The 15,841-nt window shown below is 42.1% G+C and overlaps 1 protein-coding gene across 3 annotated transcripts in view; it reads right to left on the bottom strand.

The window, feature by feature from the left end:
* STAB2 (stabilin 2) overlaps positions 1-15,551 on the bottom strand; it is a 164,681-nt gene extending 149,130 nt beyond the window's left edge. For all 3 annotated transcript variants that reach the window (XM_053895983.1, XM_053895982.1, XM_019446618.2), the window contains exons 1-3: positions 15,259-15,551; positions 10,712-10,845; positions 8,402-8,517 (exon numbers count right to left, since the gene is read on the bottom strand). In XM_053895983.1, coding sequence (XP_053751958.1) covers positions 8,402-8,517; positions 10,712-10,845; positions 15,259-15,336 — 328 coding nt within the window. In that variant the 5' untranslated portion in view covers positions 15,337-15,551. The remainder of the gene's footprint in view (positions 1-8,401; positions 8,518-10,711; positions 10,846-15,258) is intronic.
* Between the last annotated feature and the right edge of the window lie 290 nt (positions 15,552-15,841).

Below are 15,841 nucleotides of genomic sequence, written 5' to 3' on the forward strand. Positions count from 1 at the left end.
AATTACAATGGAGTATTACTCGGCAATCAAAAAGAATGAAATCTTGCCATTTGCAACTACGTGGATGGAATTGGAGGGTATTATGCTGAGTGAAATTAGTCAGAGAAAGACAAAAATCATATGACTTCACTCATATGAGGACTTTAAGAGACAAAACAGATGAACATAAGGGAAGGGAAACAAACATAATATGAAAACAGGGAGGGGAACAAAACATAAGAGACTCATAAATATGGAGAACAAACTGAGGGTTACTGGAGGGGTTTTTGGGAGGGGGGATGGGCTAAATGGATAAGGGGCACTAAGGAATCTACTCCTGAAATCATTGTTTCACTATATGCTAACTACTTTGCATGTAAATTAAAAAAAAAAAAGAGAACACGGGGCACCTGCGTGGCTCAGTGAGTTAAGCGTCTGACTCTTGGTTTCAGCTCAGGTCATGATCTCCAGGGTTTGAGTTCAAGCCTTGCGTTGGGCTCTACGCTGGCAGCATGGAGCCTGCTTGGGATTCTCTGTCTCCTTCCCTCTCTGCCCCTCCCCACTCGCACTGTCTCTGTCTCTCTCAAAATAAATAAATAAACTTCAAAAAAAAAAAAAAAGGGAGAACAATCCATTAGCTCATCATGTGCCCTAATGCTAGGTTTAGAAAATGTAGTCAATGTCCCCGTAAATAAACAATGAAACCTGACTTCTGTTTAGTCCTTAGAGATGTCCTTTTCTATGATTAGACTCACCAGAAAGGAAAACAGGGGAAGACAGTGGAATTGGAAAGGGCTACTCTTGAACACATGGTTAAAGTCCTTCAGTTTTCTACCTTTGATCTCTGAACCTTTTCATCTGAATACTTCAGTATAGTTCTGGAACAAGGATGTTCAGGAAGCATTTCTTCAGGGCCACATCACCATTTGGCAGACTGTTACTGAACACCTTCATAGGCCAGATGTCGGTCTTAAAAAGACCAACTTGACTTGGTTTTGTCTCCTTTCTGTGCTGTTCTTTTCATTGTTATTGTTAGCAGTCTAAGCCTTGGATGACATGCCAAGGTTTACAATTACATCACATGTAGTGCCCTTGGCATTTCACCCCACGAAGTGTTAACGATAGCCATTTTACCTAAGAGGATGTGGAAGCGAGGTAGGGCCTCAGTCAGGACCGTTAATGAGGTCACACGGCTGTCAGACTTGGAGATGGCAATTCCCACTGAGCTCTGACTTTAAAGGCTCAGAATTGTGCTTCTCTATGTGGACGGCTTAAAATTATTTTCCGTGGTCTAAATGTGTTTACAAACCATTCATTTAATTAAGTAATCAAGATTCAGTGAATGCCTACAATTATTTTCAAGGCTGTTAATGTTTTCTGTTTGTGTTTTCACAAGAAAGTGAAATGAGATTTAGCCTGAACAGAAAAGGGGCCTTCATTCCTGTTGCCATGGGCAGGAAGGGGCTGGTGAGGCCAGGTTCAGTGCTCTAGACTTATTTCTAAAGAGGTGTCTCAACACATACTTCTCATTGAGATGAGCAGCTCACTTTATTCAGGTCCCATTGGGTGTCTGCCTGTGGGTGAAGGCATCTACTGGTTGAGTATTAATTTGCTGTCTCCTTGAAATCTTCCTGATCTTCAACATCACATATTCTGCAGAGGAGGGAAGGCTTTCTCTTAGCAGGTATATCATCCTGGCCCAGCCCTGTCTCCAGTGGCTTGTGATCCATGGGCTAAAGGCCAAGGTGAATCCTTACAGTTATGGACTGAATGTCTGTGCCAGCCCAAATTCATATGCTAAAGTCCTAAACTCCAACAGGATGGCACTTGGAGGTGGGGCTTTGGGGAGGTCATTAGGTTTAGATGAGATCATGAGGGTGGGGACTCCATGAAGGGATTAGTGTCCTTATAAGAAGGGAAAGAGGGACCAGAGCACTTTCTCTTTCTCTGCCTCATGGGGACAGAAGAGCTTCACCTGGAACCAAATCTGTAGCATCTTGTTTTTTTAATTTTCTTTTTAATTTTAATTTTTTTATTTGAGAGAGAGAGAAAGTTCAAGAGGGGGAGAGGGACAGAGGAAGAGGGAGAGAGACAGAAAAAGAGAGAGAGAGAATCTTAAGCAGGCTCCATGATCAGCACAGAGCCCAATGCAGGGCTTGATCCCATGACCCTGGGATCATGACCTGAGCTGAAATCAAGAGTTGGACGCTCAACCAACTGAGACACCTAGGCACCCTGTAACCTCTTGATCTTGGACTTCCCAGCCCCCAGAACAGTGGGAAATAAATGTCTGTTGTAATGGTATTCTTTTATAGCAGCTTACGCAGACTGATGTTTACCTTTCCCACATTTCTTTTTGTTTTTGAAAATTTTTAAGTTTATTTATTTATTTTGAGACAGAGAGAGACAGAGAGAACACACACAGGGGAGGGGCAGAGAGGGAGGGAGAGAGAGAATCCCAAGCGGGCTCTGGGATGTGGGGCTTGAACTCACAAATCTCGAGATCATGACCTGAGCTGAAACCGAGAGTCCGACGTTTAACGACTGAGCCACCCAGGCTCCTGTCCCCACATTTCCGAAGAGCAGACCTTTGGTTTGGCCTGAGGTATCAGAGTGGCCCATAGAGTCCACAGAAGGGCAGACAATGGTGGGAAGAAAAATAATAGACCTAAGGGCCATAAGCTACATAAAAACTGGGATACACAGGAACATCTTCAACCAGGCTGCCAGCACTGTGAGTTATCAGCCTGACAACAGACAGACAGAATTCACTGAGCATTTACTGTCGCTAAGTACCTTACATGCACAGTCTCATTCTCACAACAACTGAGGAAGGCATGGATGCTGTTGACATCATTATCATCATCATTATCTTCAGGTGATAGATAAGAAAACTGAGGCCCAGAGAGGTAGGTAACTTGCCACAAATCACATGATTGGTAAGTGCTGGAATGGGCATTGCAGTCAGGCCTGACTCAAGATTTCGAGTCCTGAACCACGAAGCCAGAGCGTACAAGATCAGTACCTTAGAATAAAAAATCTAACCAAGACACATCCGCCGGAATAAAGAGGCCAGCCAGTGATCTGAGAACCACAAAAGACAGACATGGTAACTAGCATATTCTGAACACCTGCCATCTTTCAGGCGCATCCTAAGTCCTATGTATGTGTGAGCTCACCTAATCCTCAGCACGACTTTGGAGGTAGCCGTATTGGCATCATTATTTCCATTTTGTAGATGAGAAAACTAAGGCCGAAGGAAGGGGTTACCAGATAAAATGTAGGATGCCAGTTAAATTTGAATTGCAGATAAAACAATGAATAATTTTTTAGAATAAGTATGTCCCAAACACTATGCATGTATGTTATTTCTCTGTAATTATTTTAACTGGGTGTCCTCCATTGTCGTTTACTGAATCTGATAGCCCTACAGAGAGAGTAAGGAACTTGCAAGGTCCCAGAACAAGAGTATGGGGCATGCTGGGACCAGAGGCCGATCCGACTTTGGGGTCTGTGAGCCATCTTACTGTAAAACCACATGTCCTCTCAGTTAAAGGTTAGAACGAGAGGGAGCCCAGGGGTCATGGCATCGACTCCAGGCAGCGACAGGCATCTGGCTAATGGTGGAAGCAAGTTTTCTAGGAGAAGGCTAGAGAGAGGCAGGCAGCTTTCCCAGCAGTTGACTTGGCAAAACCAGCAGTCATTTGGGGAAACAGGGGAGAGTAGCGGGTTAGAGCTGGGTCTCTCCCATGAGACATGCCCTTTGCACTTACCAGCTGACTGCCTTCGGGCAAACTGCAAAGCTCCTCCCAATCCCCAGGTCCTCTGTGGGGCTCTCAGGTATGACTGATTCTCCTCGTCTGCTTTTGTGTCTCTTTCTTATATTAACCTGTGAGCTCCTTGGGGGTAGGGACTAGACCTATCTATTATATATGCGATTATGTGCAGCATATAGTCGGTGCTCAATAAATGCTTGATTTTTATGAGTTGGCCAACCCTGGAGGGAACTTTGGGAAAAAGACAGCCGGAGGGTGGGAGTACAAAGGGTGTGCACTTTATATCCTTAGCTGAACGGTTTAAGTTCAAAATTTATGAAATGACTTGTTCAGTTTTTAAATAAAAATGTTAAGGCCAAAGTGTCAACTTTATTCCTGTTTCTCAAATCAGTTTCAACCACCTCAGGTCCCCATTATGAAGAAAGATGATAACATTGATGTTCTCAGCAACCATACTTGAAAAGATATTACAGAATGTGCTATAAGAGCACATTTCTGATGCACTGTGAGGCTCAAATAGCTGATAAAACTCTTTTAGGTCATTATCACATTTCCTGTTGGTTACTAGATACTCTGGTGGTCTCTTGTGTTGGGACTTTCCTCACGCAGGAGGCTCACCTGTTATAAGCTGTCAGCAAATCATCAGCAGTTCTGTTTCTTTAAAGGAAGATAATAAACTTCCCGGGCAGCAAGATCTTGGCCAAAGTCCTCCCTGTAATTTTCTCTCCCAATGAACACCAGAAATGCCTACTTCGTCACGTGACCACCTTTGTTTAAAAGCTTGGCTCACAGTGTTCAGGCAGAGAATATGCACCACTTATAGCTCTGGCTGAAATTGTCTCCCTGGGAAACTGATGTGAAATAGGTTCCTCGTGTGAACGCAGCTTTATTTCTTACTCAAAGCCGAAAGGAGTGTGCCTAGAAGACTGGTTTCAAATATGTAGAAGTCCGTTATTTACAACCTGTGCAGTGAATGGCAAGAAACATAGAACAGGAAAGAAAGAGATCTGGAAACACAAATAATACAGCAGAAGAAAAAATGCATGTGCAGAATTTGATGACGCTGCCCTCAAAAAGAAGAATCAAGGCCATTTCCCTTTGAAGTAATCAGGTTGTTTTGGCCACAGTCCAATTTTTGTGTAACCCTTTTGCCTGCATTCTTTTTCCATTACTTTGAGTTGTTGCCCAAATCAGTTAATGTTCATGGTGGAATAAAAAGAACTGGGATGTTCCAATAAAAAAAAAATCTATTTCCTCTCAAGTAGGATATTGGTTGTTGAAATGTGATTGTTTCAACATTAAAAATATGTTTTTGTGCTATAGAATAAAGACTTCTATGTGCTGATCTGATAGAGCAGTACAAGTTTTAATGAGGGAGAAGCAAGTTAAATCTGGGTAGAAACAACTTCCTTATGTCAGGATGACATATCTTTTTTCCCCCCCAAGTGAGAATTCATGCCTTATTCTTAATTTCAGCAGACGATGAGTAATTTTTTCTCAATGTGCTTTTTTGTGTTTTCTGATTTTTCAGAATTGAAACAAGTGTTATTTTCTAGTTGGAATAAGGCACTCTTAAAACAGTTTTAGAAGTAACCCAGAGGTATCCAGAGTGAGTGTATTTGTTCATGCTTTGAAAAGGAACTGGATGCCATGATTGCCTTGGAAAGAAGGCCATTCCAGGGCTTGGGCTTCCTCAAAAAGATGTATGGGCACACGTCAGCAGCTCTGAAATGGCCTTATCCTTGCGGAAATGTCAAGCGATAGGCAAGATCTCACTTGTCATCACCACAGAATGTGAGAGGTGAAATATACAGCCAAGTAGAACATTTATCTCTTTCCTGAACTAAAGGAAGGAAGCCTTTGGAGACATTTGGTATGTTTGGAAGATGCAGATAAAGGGAAGTGTCCTTTTGCTCCAACAAGAGGATAGAAGAATGACCATCTGTCCAGTCCCTGCTTTTCACATACTTTGCTTCTCGGGCCTCAAGACGCAGCAGAAGGAAATGTGTGACCCCTCGAGGAACCGCGCACACTCAATGGCAGGCAGGAGCCTTGCCCCATTCGCGCCTGGCACATTGTGACGGCATGAAGCCCACTGAAGATTTTGGATCCCGTTTGCCTGCTCACATTTAGGAGTTACCTGCTGTTTAAGAAGGGCTCAAAGAAAGAATGCCACTTTATTTGGCTTTCATTTCAGTAACAGTCTGTTTTGACTGTTACTCATTCATTTATTTATAAAACATTATTAAAGTGCCTTCTTTGTGTCCCTCTGTCAAGCACTCTCATCTACATTAATATTTTAATATTACTACAGGTTTGTAGAGTAGGACTTTGTACCCCCATTTGGCATGGCAGCAATTAACTCGCCCAGTGACAGAACTGGATTCAAGCCAAAACGTGGGAGCAGGACTAGTGTCTTTTTGTCCCCCTGGCTGTGGGGGACATTCTTTCTGTTCTGTTCTGTTGCACATTGCCATTCCTTCTGTTGCACATGCTGACTTTGGTTGCTGTATCCTGGGCAAAGCCTTGTCTACAGGGGTTCTGTTCAATAACAGCATCAGATTAGTTTTTGTGGGTTAGAAAGAGAAAAACTGACCTAAAAGTTTTTGTATCATATCAGGATGTCTCTAAGAACTGAATGTGAGCGTGATCACATCTGGAGCTAAAAAAGGTCTTGAAATCTGGAAGGGTGGGTTAATCACTTGATTCTGTTGTAACACACGATCACGCAGTGCCCCCATGCTGGTGTGAACCCGACAGAACAGTCAATAGAGAGAAGGCCAGGATTTCCTGAACCCCAACCTTGACCTTTTCAGGATAAGGAGCATAACCCAGTCATTGACTGGGAGGGCTAAAGGGACCTACCAATCAAGAGGGAAGTTAGAAACACATTTGGAGGATCTCCCTTTCCTTTCTTTCTTTTTTAATAAGCTCTGTTCCAGCAATGGGGCAGAGTAGAAAGACAGCAGGCTTTGGTGACAGGCAGCCCTGAACTTGAACTTGCTTTATCATTGATCAGGCCAAAAGAAATTGGTAAGATATCATCTTTAAATCTCTGATTCCTCACAGGCGAAATGGAGATAAAAATGTCTAACTCAAAGATGTGTTTTAAGAATTAAAGGAGGTAATACAGGCTGATACCTCTCTGGTGCTTAATGTCAGAAATGTTGAATAAATGGAAGTTGTTATTCATTTTATCATTAGTTTAAACAACAACAACAGTGTAAGGGGAACCTGGGTGGCTCAATTGGTTAAGTATCTGGCTCTTGATTTCAGCTCAGGTCATGATCTTACGGTTCGTGAGTTCCAGCCCCACATCAGGTTCCTCATACTGACGGTGCAGAGCCTGCTTAGGATTCTCTCTCTCTCCCTCTTTCTCTGCTCCCCCCGCTCCCGCCCTGCTCGCTTGCTCTCTCTCAAGATAACTAAATGAACTTAAAAAAAAAAAAAAGCAGTGTCAACATCAGACAAGAAGCCTCGACTGTTTAGAAGCCACATGGGGAAAAAAAAGACCAGGGAAATGAGCTAAACCGTTTAGGGTTTCCTATATGTGACAGAAAGAAGTTTCTATTTTGCTATTTTGTTCTTTCTCTATACCTTTCTAAACTTTGCAAGCTGTGTGCAATTTGCTTGTATTATTTTAGTCAGAAAAAAAGAAAAGCAAAAGAGAACTAATCTCTCTCCTTAAATGGATTCTTTTTTTTAAAGTTTATTTATTTTGAGAGAGAGAAAGAGAGAGAGAGAGAATGTGAGCAGGGAAAAGACAGAGAGAGAAAGAGAGAGAGAATCCCAAGCAGGCTCCATGCTGTCAGCAGAGAGCCCGATGCAGGGCTCAAACTCACAAACGATGAGATCATGACCTGAGCTGAAACCAAGAGTCAGACGCTTAACCAACTGAGCCTTCTTGGCGCCCCTCTCCTTAAGTGGATTCTTAAGGAGATGTTTCATTACGCTGAAAAATGGGGAAAAATGGTAAATGCATGAATTAAAATGCCTGATTTTTTACTATCCAAGGGAAAAAAAAAGAGATTTTTCATAATTTGCCTATCCTAGCAAGGACCTAGTTACTACTTGAGTGTTAACATCCTTAATCATGATAGAAGTTCAATTTTAGCTCACAAATGTTATGCTTGACCACAGAAGTCTAACTATACCATTGGCTCAGATTTGACTAGTAGTTTTTCTTACAGTGGAACTGGTCCTTATAGAGTTTGATTCCATCTTAAGATTAAAGTTTTAGTAGATTTAACTATTATTTCTGTTGTCAAACAATAACTACATTCTTTGAGATGCTATAATAAAATCTCACCTTAAAGAAAATTGTACTTGGGGTTATAGTAGCCCAGAATTCTTACATCCTCTCTATGATCAGTTATCTTTTTTATAAAAATGGATATCCTTTCAATTGTCCCTTTTTCTGACTTGTAAGGGAATTCTCTTAAAGAGAGATCTCTAACTGGAGGAAAGCAGATTTCTTTGTAAAAGCTGACAGGGCAAGAAAGATTTTCTACATATAGACTGAGATGGAATTTTCTAAAAAAGTGCTGACACTCTCCTTTTATCAGACTTCCTTCCTTTCAATTTTCTGTGAAATGGGACATTGAAAATCAAGTATCAAAGTCCAAGAAAAGTGCTGTGCCACTTACCCATGCAGTCTGGGCCCCAATGGCCTGGACAGCACTGAGGTTGGACATAGTCCTTCCTACAGATATGGCGGCATCCAGGGAGAGACAGCGAATACTTCCTGATTTCAAAGGTGTACCTTAGAGAGGAAGGAGAAGACATAAACCCATGATCAGAGCAATTCAGTTAACTCTGGGCAGTGGGATTTTCCTATGTTTTTATTTAGGTCTTTCTTTACACTTGCCTATATGTTAAAAAACATAGATTGAACAGAATTTTGCTGTCTAGGGAGAATAAAACTTAATCATGATTTACCTTTAATTGTATAAAACGGATGACAATGAAAATAAAGGTGAAATATCAGAGCACAACGAAAATAAAGGTGAAATGATGTCAGAAGTGGGGCTGGTAGATAAAGGAAATAGTGTTAGGCTCTGGGTACATGTTACCGGTGGACGTCACACTTGTCGCAGCTAATACAAGAAGGAAAAGATCGTAGGTTCTGGGATGCACAGGATCTCTGGATCAAACTGCCTAGGATGAGAATGTCTTTTGCAGGGACTCTATATGTAAACATTTCTGTGAGAGGTGGTGTAGTGTAGTGGGCAATATATGTCACAATATCCTCAAGGGAGATGTAATGATGAATTTCTTAGAACAGTTTTTATACCATCTGAGGTACAGATCTGGAATAGCAATTCTATGGAGGCTAAACACCATTGTCTATTTTGATGGAATCTCTGCATGGATGGCTTATTCCAGGATTTGACTTTAGTGTATCTAGAGACGATTCTTCAGGAATATCATTTCTTTCAACTGGGCTATTAAGAATAGTGTGCAGGTGAGTTTAAGGTTGTACTTCTAATCTAGTCCCTGAGTTACTGGCTTTATGGGCCGTCAAGACAGAGACAGAGTTGACAATTCCTCTGGAAGCTTGAGAAGAGATGGCAGGGGCATCTCTTCGCAAAGATGGGAAGAGGAAGAGCCAAGGGCAGAATGAAACATCCCCTCAGGGGCCAATCTTGGGTTCATTTCAGCATAAATGAATGACCGATCAAAGTCTTCAATTCTGCAACAGAGAGCACGAGTATAATAATCTTATCCTGTGTGTGTGTGTGTGTGTGTGTGTGTGTGTGTGTGTGTGTTGGAGGGGGGATGGTAGGGTGGGGAGGACATAACCAAGTGCCCACCTGGGCCATGAAAAAAAGTTGCCAGTACAAAGAGTTCTTCAATAAAGCCATCGTATAATTTTAACCTCGAATCCTAAATCTTTATATACTTCCTAAGAGAATCTGGTCAAAATGTGTGACCATTTTGGTACCTGAATGGTCACCTGTTGCGTATGCTTGCTAATTCTAGGTCAGTTAGTCTTGGGAAGCTTTTTTTAAAATTTTTACTTTGAGAGAGACAGCGAGAGGGAGAGCAGGGGAGAGAGGTAGAGGGAGACAGAGAGAGAGAGAATCTAAGCAGGTGCCATGCTCAGTGTGGAGCCCAACCCAGGGCTCGATCTCATGACTCTGTAATCATGACCTGAGCCGAATCAGGAGTTGGATGCTCAATCAACTGAGCCACCCACATGCCCCAGAAAGCTTTTATTAAAATTGATGATTTTGGTCATAGAATATATCGTGGTCATATTAAGTGAACATGAATTTAAAATAGTGTAATATAACAGTATTAAGTTTCCATTTTATACAAAATAAGAAATAGTACTGATCCTTCATCCCTGAATTAGGAATGAGCTCATTGAGAGATGTCTAATGTCTAAATCAGTAGACTTAGTATACTGAACATTGTGTTGACACTTGAGCTGTGTGGCTGCTTGCATTAGCCAGTAAGTGAAACTGCTTGTCTTCCTTTGCAAGGATTAGCCTTGAATTATGAGAGTTTTGAATCATTAGAGGATTTCAGTAATGCAATGCTCACAGAAAATGTATGAAGCTGTAACTCCTTTGTCTTCTCTCGTTAGGTTCTAATTAGTATCAGGATCCATAGCTGGCTAATAAGATGACTGCCAGATCCATGGCTTTTCAGTCCATGTTCTGACTAGAAACTTTCCAAATGAAAAAAACCCAGATTTTTAAAATAAAGAAGGGCACGATGAGGGGAAAATGTTTGTGTGCAATGCAATATAGTCAATTTTGTATGGAAATGTGAATCAAAAATATATTTTTTAGATGCAAGGTTGTAAGTTGTGAGTTTGGATTGAATGTAATCCTAAAGTAAGGGAAAATCACGGAAATGCTTTGTAGTTTTTGAGATGGGAAGTTTCCATTTAGATTCACAATCCCTTAAATTTCAAGACTTGAGTACATTTATTTTCTCATGAGTACCTGCAGTCTCGAACCCCTACGGAGCCATTGGTAACCTTTGTGTAACCATCTGGGCAATTAATTTCTAAGTTGAGCAAGCAGGATCGGCACTCAGTCCTAATTGTAAGCAGAGATGTCTTATCACACCTTTTTGCCTGTGAAGACATAAAAAAAAATCAAGTCCCATTAGCAGAACCTTGGTTGGCCAATCTTTCCCATTGGCTTCATGTCCGTGGAATGACAGGGATGGCGACAGGTTGATTGGTAATGACTGGCTGGTTGCCTTCAACCTTATGTAGAAAGAGTGTTGGGATCAACAAGCAATGTCTGCCATGGCTGTAGGTGATGAAGGAGACTGCTTGTACCACCTGTTTGCTGTCCTTGATCTAAAGTGTGGAATCCAATAAAGCAAGGTAACTTCATTACATACACTTACCCAATTGGGAATCCTGAAATAGAGAGTACACTTTCCAAATGGGAAAAATTTTAAAGTGGTTATTTAGGGTCAGTTGGTCATAGATCAACAGGTCTCAAGAATATTCTTTCAGCATTGATTCTACAGCAATAGTCTAGTCTGGGTGCTAAATGCTACAAAGCATATAGTTCCTGCTCCAAAGGTGTTTGCAACATTTTGATTAGAATTCAGCTAGACTATGGGCTCCAACAGGCAGTGATCTTTTTCTGTTTGGTCCTTGAATATTTCCCAAGCACATAGAACAGTGCCTGGTACATAGTAGTGCTTAGTAAAATATTTGTTGATTGAATGCGTTGTAGGAAATACAACAGACCCACTAGAAACAGTCACTTAGCAACATTAAGCAGTAGCGAATCAACTGCTAGTATGAATGATGCAGACCCACGTTGGCCCTGTCTTCAGGATCTCTCATTGTCCAAGATGTTGGTGGTGGTTCTCCCAAATAGATTTGGTCCCCTCTCTCTAATCTCCTTCATTTCCCATCAAGTTTAAGAAGAAGCAGTTTCATACAATGAAGAGAGACAAAATGTGGGAGTCAAAAAACCTAAGATTGGAATCAAGCTCTGTATCTTGCTAAGTGTACAGTCTTGAACGAATTCTTCACCCTTTGCCATTCTCTGTGATGGGGAGGTGCAAATAATCACTCTCCAGGTTATGGAGACCTTTAAATGATATGTGCAAATTGCCTGGCCCAGTATCTGGAATATTTTAGGCAGTAAATGCTAGTTCCCGTAATGCTTCTCTGTCCCCACCTCTGTGTTTTGCTTACTGTCTCTTTGGATAGAAATGTGCTTCCTCCTCCTCTTGGCTCCCCAAACTTCATCTTTCAAGCCCCTGCTTAAGACACTATTTCCACAAAACCACCCCCATCTCTCTTCCTTTTCTCAACTTCTTCTCTTCATGTGGTTGGCCAGTGGAACACATTTTGTTGTCTTTGTTTTCCATTTAAAAACCCCTGTGGGAGGGGACCCTGTCTCTTACTTCTTACTTACTCTCATCCACAAATAGCACACAGGCCAGCACTAGGTAGGGGTGGTGAGAATGTCATAACTACTTCTAAGTTTACTGAAATATATAAAGGCTGCATAAGAAGAAGTCTTATTTTTACAGAGAAATTTATGGTTATACGTACTTCCAAGAGCATCATCTAATTTGATCTTGACTATGCTGAAGATAAACAGGGAGGTATCATCATCCCCATTCTAGGGGGGAGAAAACTGAGGTGAGGGGAGGTTCTGTGACTTGCCAAGGCCACACTGTAAGCTTTTGGTCTTTTGATTCCTTTTTTTTTTTAATTTAATTTTTTATTTTTTAAAACTTACATCCAAATTAGTTAGCATATAGTGCAACAATGATTTCAGGAGTAGTAGATTCCTTAGTGCCCCTTACCCATTTAGCCCATCCCCCCTCCCACACCCCCTCCAGTAACCCTCTGTTTGTTCTCCATATTTATGAGTCTCTTCTGTTTTGTCCCCCTCCCTGTTTTTATATTATTTTTGTTTCCCTTCCCTTATGTTCATCTGTTTTGTCTCTTAAAGTCCTCATATGAGTGAAGTCATATGATTTTTGTCTTTCTCTGACAGACTAATTTCACTTAGCATAATACCCTCCAGTTCTATCCACGTAGTTGCAAATGGCAAGATTTCATTCTTTTTGATTGACGAGTATTACTCCATTGTATATATGTACCACATGTTCTTTATCCATTCATCCATCTATGGACATTTGGGCTCTTTCCACACTTTGGCTATTTTTGATAGTGCTGCTATGAACATGGGGATGCATGTGTCCCTTTGAAACAGCACACCCGTATCCCGTGGATAAATGCCTAGTAGTGCAATTGCTGGGTCGTAGAGTAGTTCTATTTTTAGTTTTTTGAGGAACCTCCATACTGTTTTCCAGAGTGGCTGCACCAGCTTGCATTCCTAGGTCTTTTGATTCCTTGATTAGCTTATTCCTCTTCCCTGCATGCTATACAACGGCACATAGAAAAATAAAATCTGTTTTTATGGGCAGCTTTCATTTGATGATCATTATGAACCAAAATAGCCCTGGAATATTCTTTATGGAATAATAGTAAAAGCCACCCTTAGCTAGAGTTTGAATCAACTCCCTTTAATGGTCATGAAGCCTCTACATCTGTTAAAACCGTCTTTTCTTTGTATTAGGTTTTCCCACTTAGATAAGCGGATGGAAGGACATTACTTTTTCTTTTCTTTCTCAAAAGGTCAGGTTTAATACTTGCTTTTCAAGAAATCTCTTGACTTTCAAGTTGTCCTTTTCAAATGGAATGGCTTATTTGGTCTCTTATACAGTCTCCTCTGAAAAGCAAACTCAGCTTTAAACCCTGGTCAAGGCCTGATTTCTGCACTTAAGCAAGCACTCGATGCTGCTGATGGTGATGATGACAATGAAGATGATGATTCTGGCTGTTTGTGGAGCACTGTCGGGGGAGGAACTGCAGTTCAGAGAGATGAATTAATCTGCTCAGGCTTGGACCACTAGTAAGCTGTGGAGCACAGTGACCGGTCCTCAGACATAGTTGATAAACAAACATATGAGAGCCACGGTTCAAACTCACCACTCTCAAACCTCTAAGCTGGAGCATGAAACCGTTATGCTAGCTTCCAGCATTTTCGTGAAAAGCATTATCAGAGGACATCCAACTGGCGTCGAGTCGGTAGGGATAAATATTTGCCTGGCTCAGATGCAGAATCATGTTTAAGTTTTATGATGAATAGAAATCATGCCTGGGGAAATGCATTTTAAATAAATCACTCAGATTGCCTTGTTCCTACCCCTCGTTTCGGCTGACCTAGCTGCACATCTGATACCCAACTTGCTCTATTAAGACAGCTCATGTGAGGGGCGCCTGGGTGGCTCAGTCGGTTAAGCATCTGACTTCGGCCCAGGTCATGATCTCGCGGTCTGTGGGTTCGAGCCCCACGTCGGGCTCTGTGCTGACCGCTCAGAGCCTGGAGCCTGTTTCAGATTCTGTGTCTCCCTCTTTCTCTGACCCTCCCCTGTTCATGCTCTCTCTCTCTCAAAAATAAATAAGTGTTGTTAAAAAAAAAAAAAGACAGCTCACGTGAGCCTGCTTGAGATGTTGGTGTTCTGGTGGGTTTCACGAGAGATGCTGACCCTACCACCCTGGGTACTTCTTTTTCGTTCTTTCTTTCTTTTTTTTAAAATTTTTTAATGTTTATTTTTGAGAGAGAGAGAGAGAGCAAGAGCGTGAGCAGGGGCAGGGCAGAGAGACAGGGAATCACAGAATCCAAAGCAGGTTCCAGGCTCTTGAGCTGTCAGTACAGAGCCTGACACGGGGCTCGAATCCACAAACCGTGAGATCATGACCCGAGCTGAAGTTGGGAGCTTAACCGACTGAGCCACCTAGGCACCCCTCTTTTTCTTTTTTCATGTTTTATTTATTTTTGAGAGAGAGACACAAAGTGTGAGCAGGGGAGAGGGAGACACAGAATCCGAAGCAGGCTCCAGGCTCTGAGCTGTCAGCATAGAGCTCGGTATGGAGCTCCAACCCACAAACTGTGACATCATGACCTGAGCCGAAGTTGGACACTTAACCAACTGAGCCACCCAGACACCCCTTTGGGTACTTCTACTACAACTCTGTGGAAGCTAGAAAGGATGAGTTCCCGATGCATTCTGTAACACTGTTTCTCAGCCAGACATCACCTACAATTCCCTAGAACATCTGTCTGCTCATCTGTCTTCAGCCGTGGTTATTTTCTATATTCAAAATGATGCAATGGGAGGTATTCACAGTGAATTATTAACACAAAAGAAACACCCCTGCCCCAGGGAGATACCAACATCTGCAATGGAAAGAGGAACATTTGCACGAGCGACAGAGTTCCTAACAACGGGGTTTGGCATAGGAATAGAACCAACTGGGTGAGCTCACCTTTGGAAAGATGGTTCACGACCATTAGGATCCTATTCGCTGCAGCCTTTCTCTTTATTTTATGAAGTCCAGAGAGTACCCTTTACCCATCACAACAGAGGAAAGCAGAAAGGTTTTTAACATACCATGAACATAACAACAACAACAACAAAAATGCGAGTCTCATCTTACCTGCTCTGTAGTTTCAGGCGGGGAGCAGAAATTTTGTACCACCAATCCAAGAAGAAAAAGCATGAACTTTTGTAGCATAGTGAGAAAATATTTGCTCCTTCTGGCTCCAGGCACCTGTCGGAACTATTCAGCTATTCTAACCTAGTCTGATGAACTCCTAGCGAATTCTCTTTCATTTCAGTGTTTGCTTTCAAATCCTTCCCCCTCTTTTTCCTGGATTGAAGCAGATGATATGTGAGAACTGCCTCGAGACAGGAAAAATGGCCAATTCAGGGGTCGTGGTGAAATTGGCCACTTTCGACTCTATATATGTCTTGGTTGAATGACAGGATATCCTGAAGGGGCTGAGGCGGAGACATGCTCTGGAATTTTTGTGCCTCGTGCAACTCCCAAGAACGAGCTCCCACCTCCCAGGGCTCTGCCCATCCCGCTTCTGGTCCTGGCTGCTCCTGGACCCACAGCCCCACGGACACGTATCCAGCCACACCATGGAAAACTGCAGGCCCCTCTCTCCGAATGCAAAGTCCCAATCTTGGTGCCAGGCAGTATTTGTGGGAGTCCCCATAAACAGGAACGATCCCAC

This window comes from Panthera pardus, unplaced genomic scaffold (assembly GCF_024362965.1).
Source record: "Panthera pardus isolate Hobbes unplaced genomic scaffold, ASM2436296v1 HiC_scaffold_6, whole genome shotgun sequence".
NCBI lineage: Eukaryota > Metazoa > Chordata > Mammalia > Carnivora > Felidae > Panthera > Panthera pardus.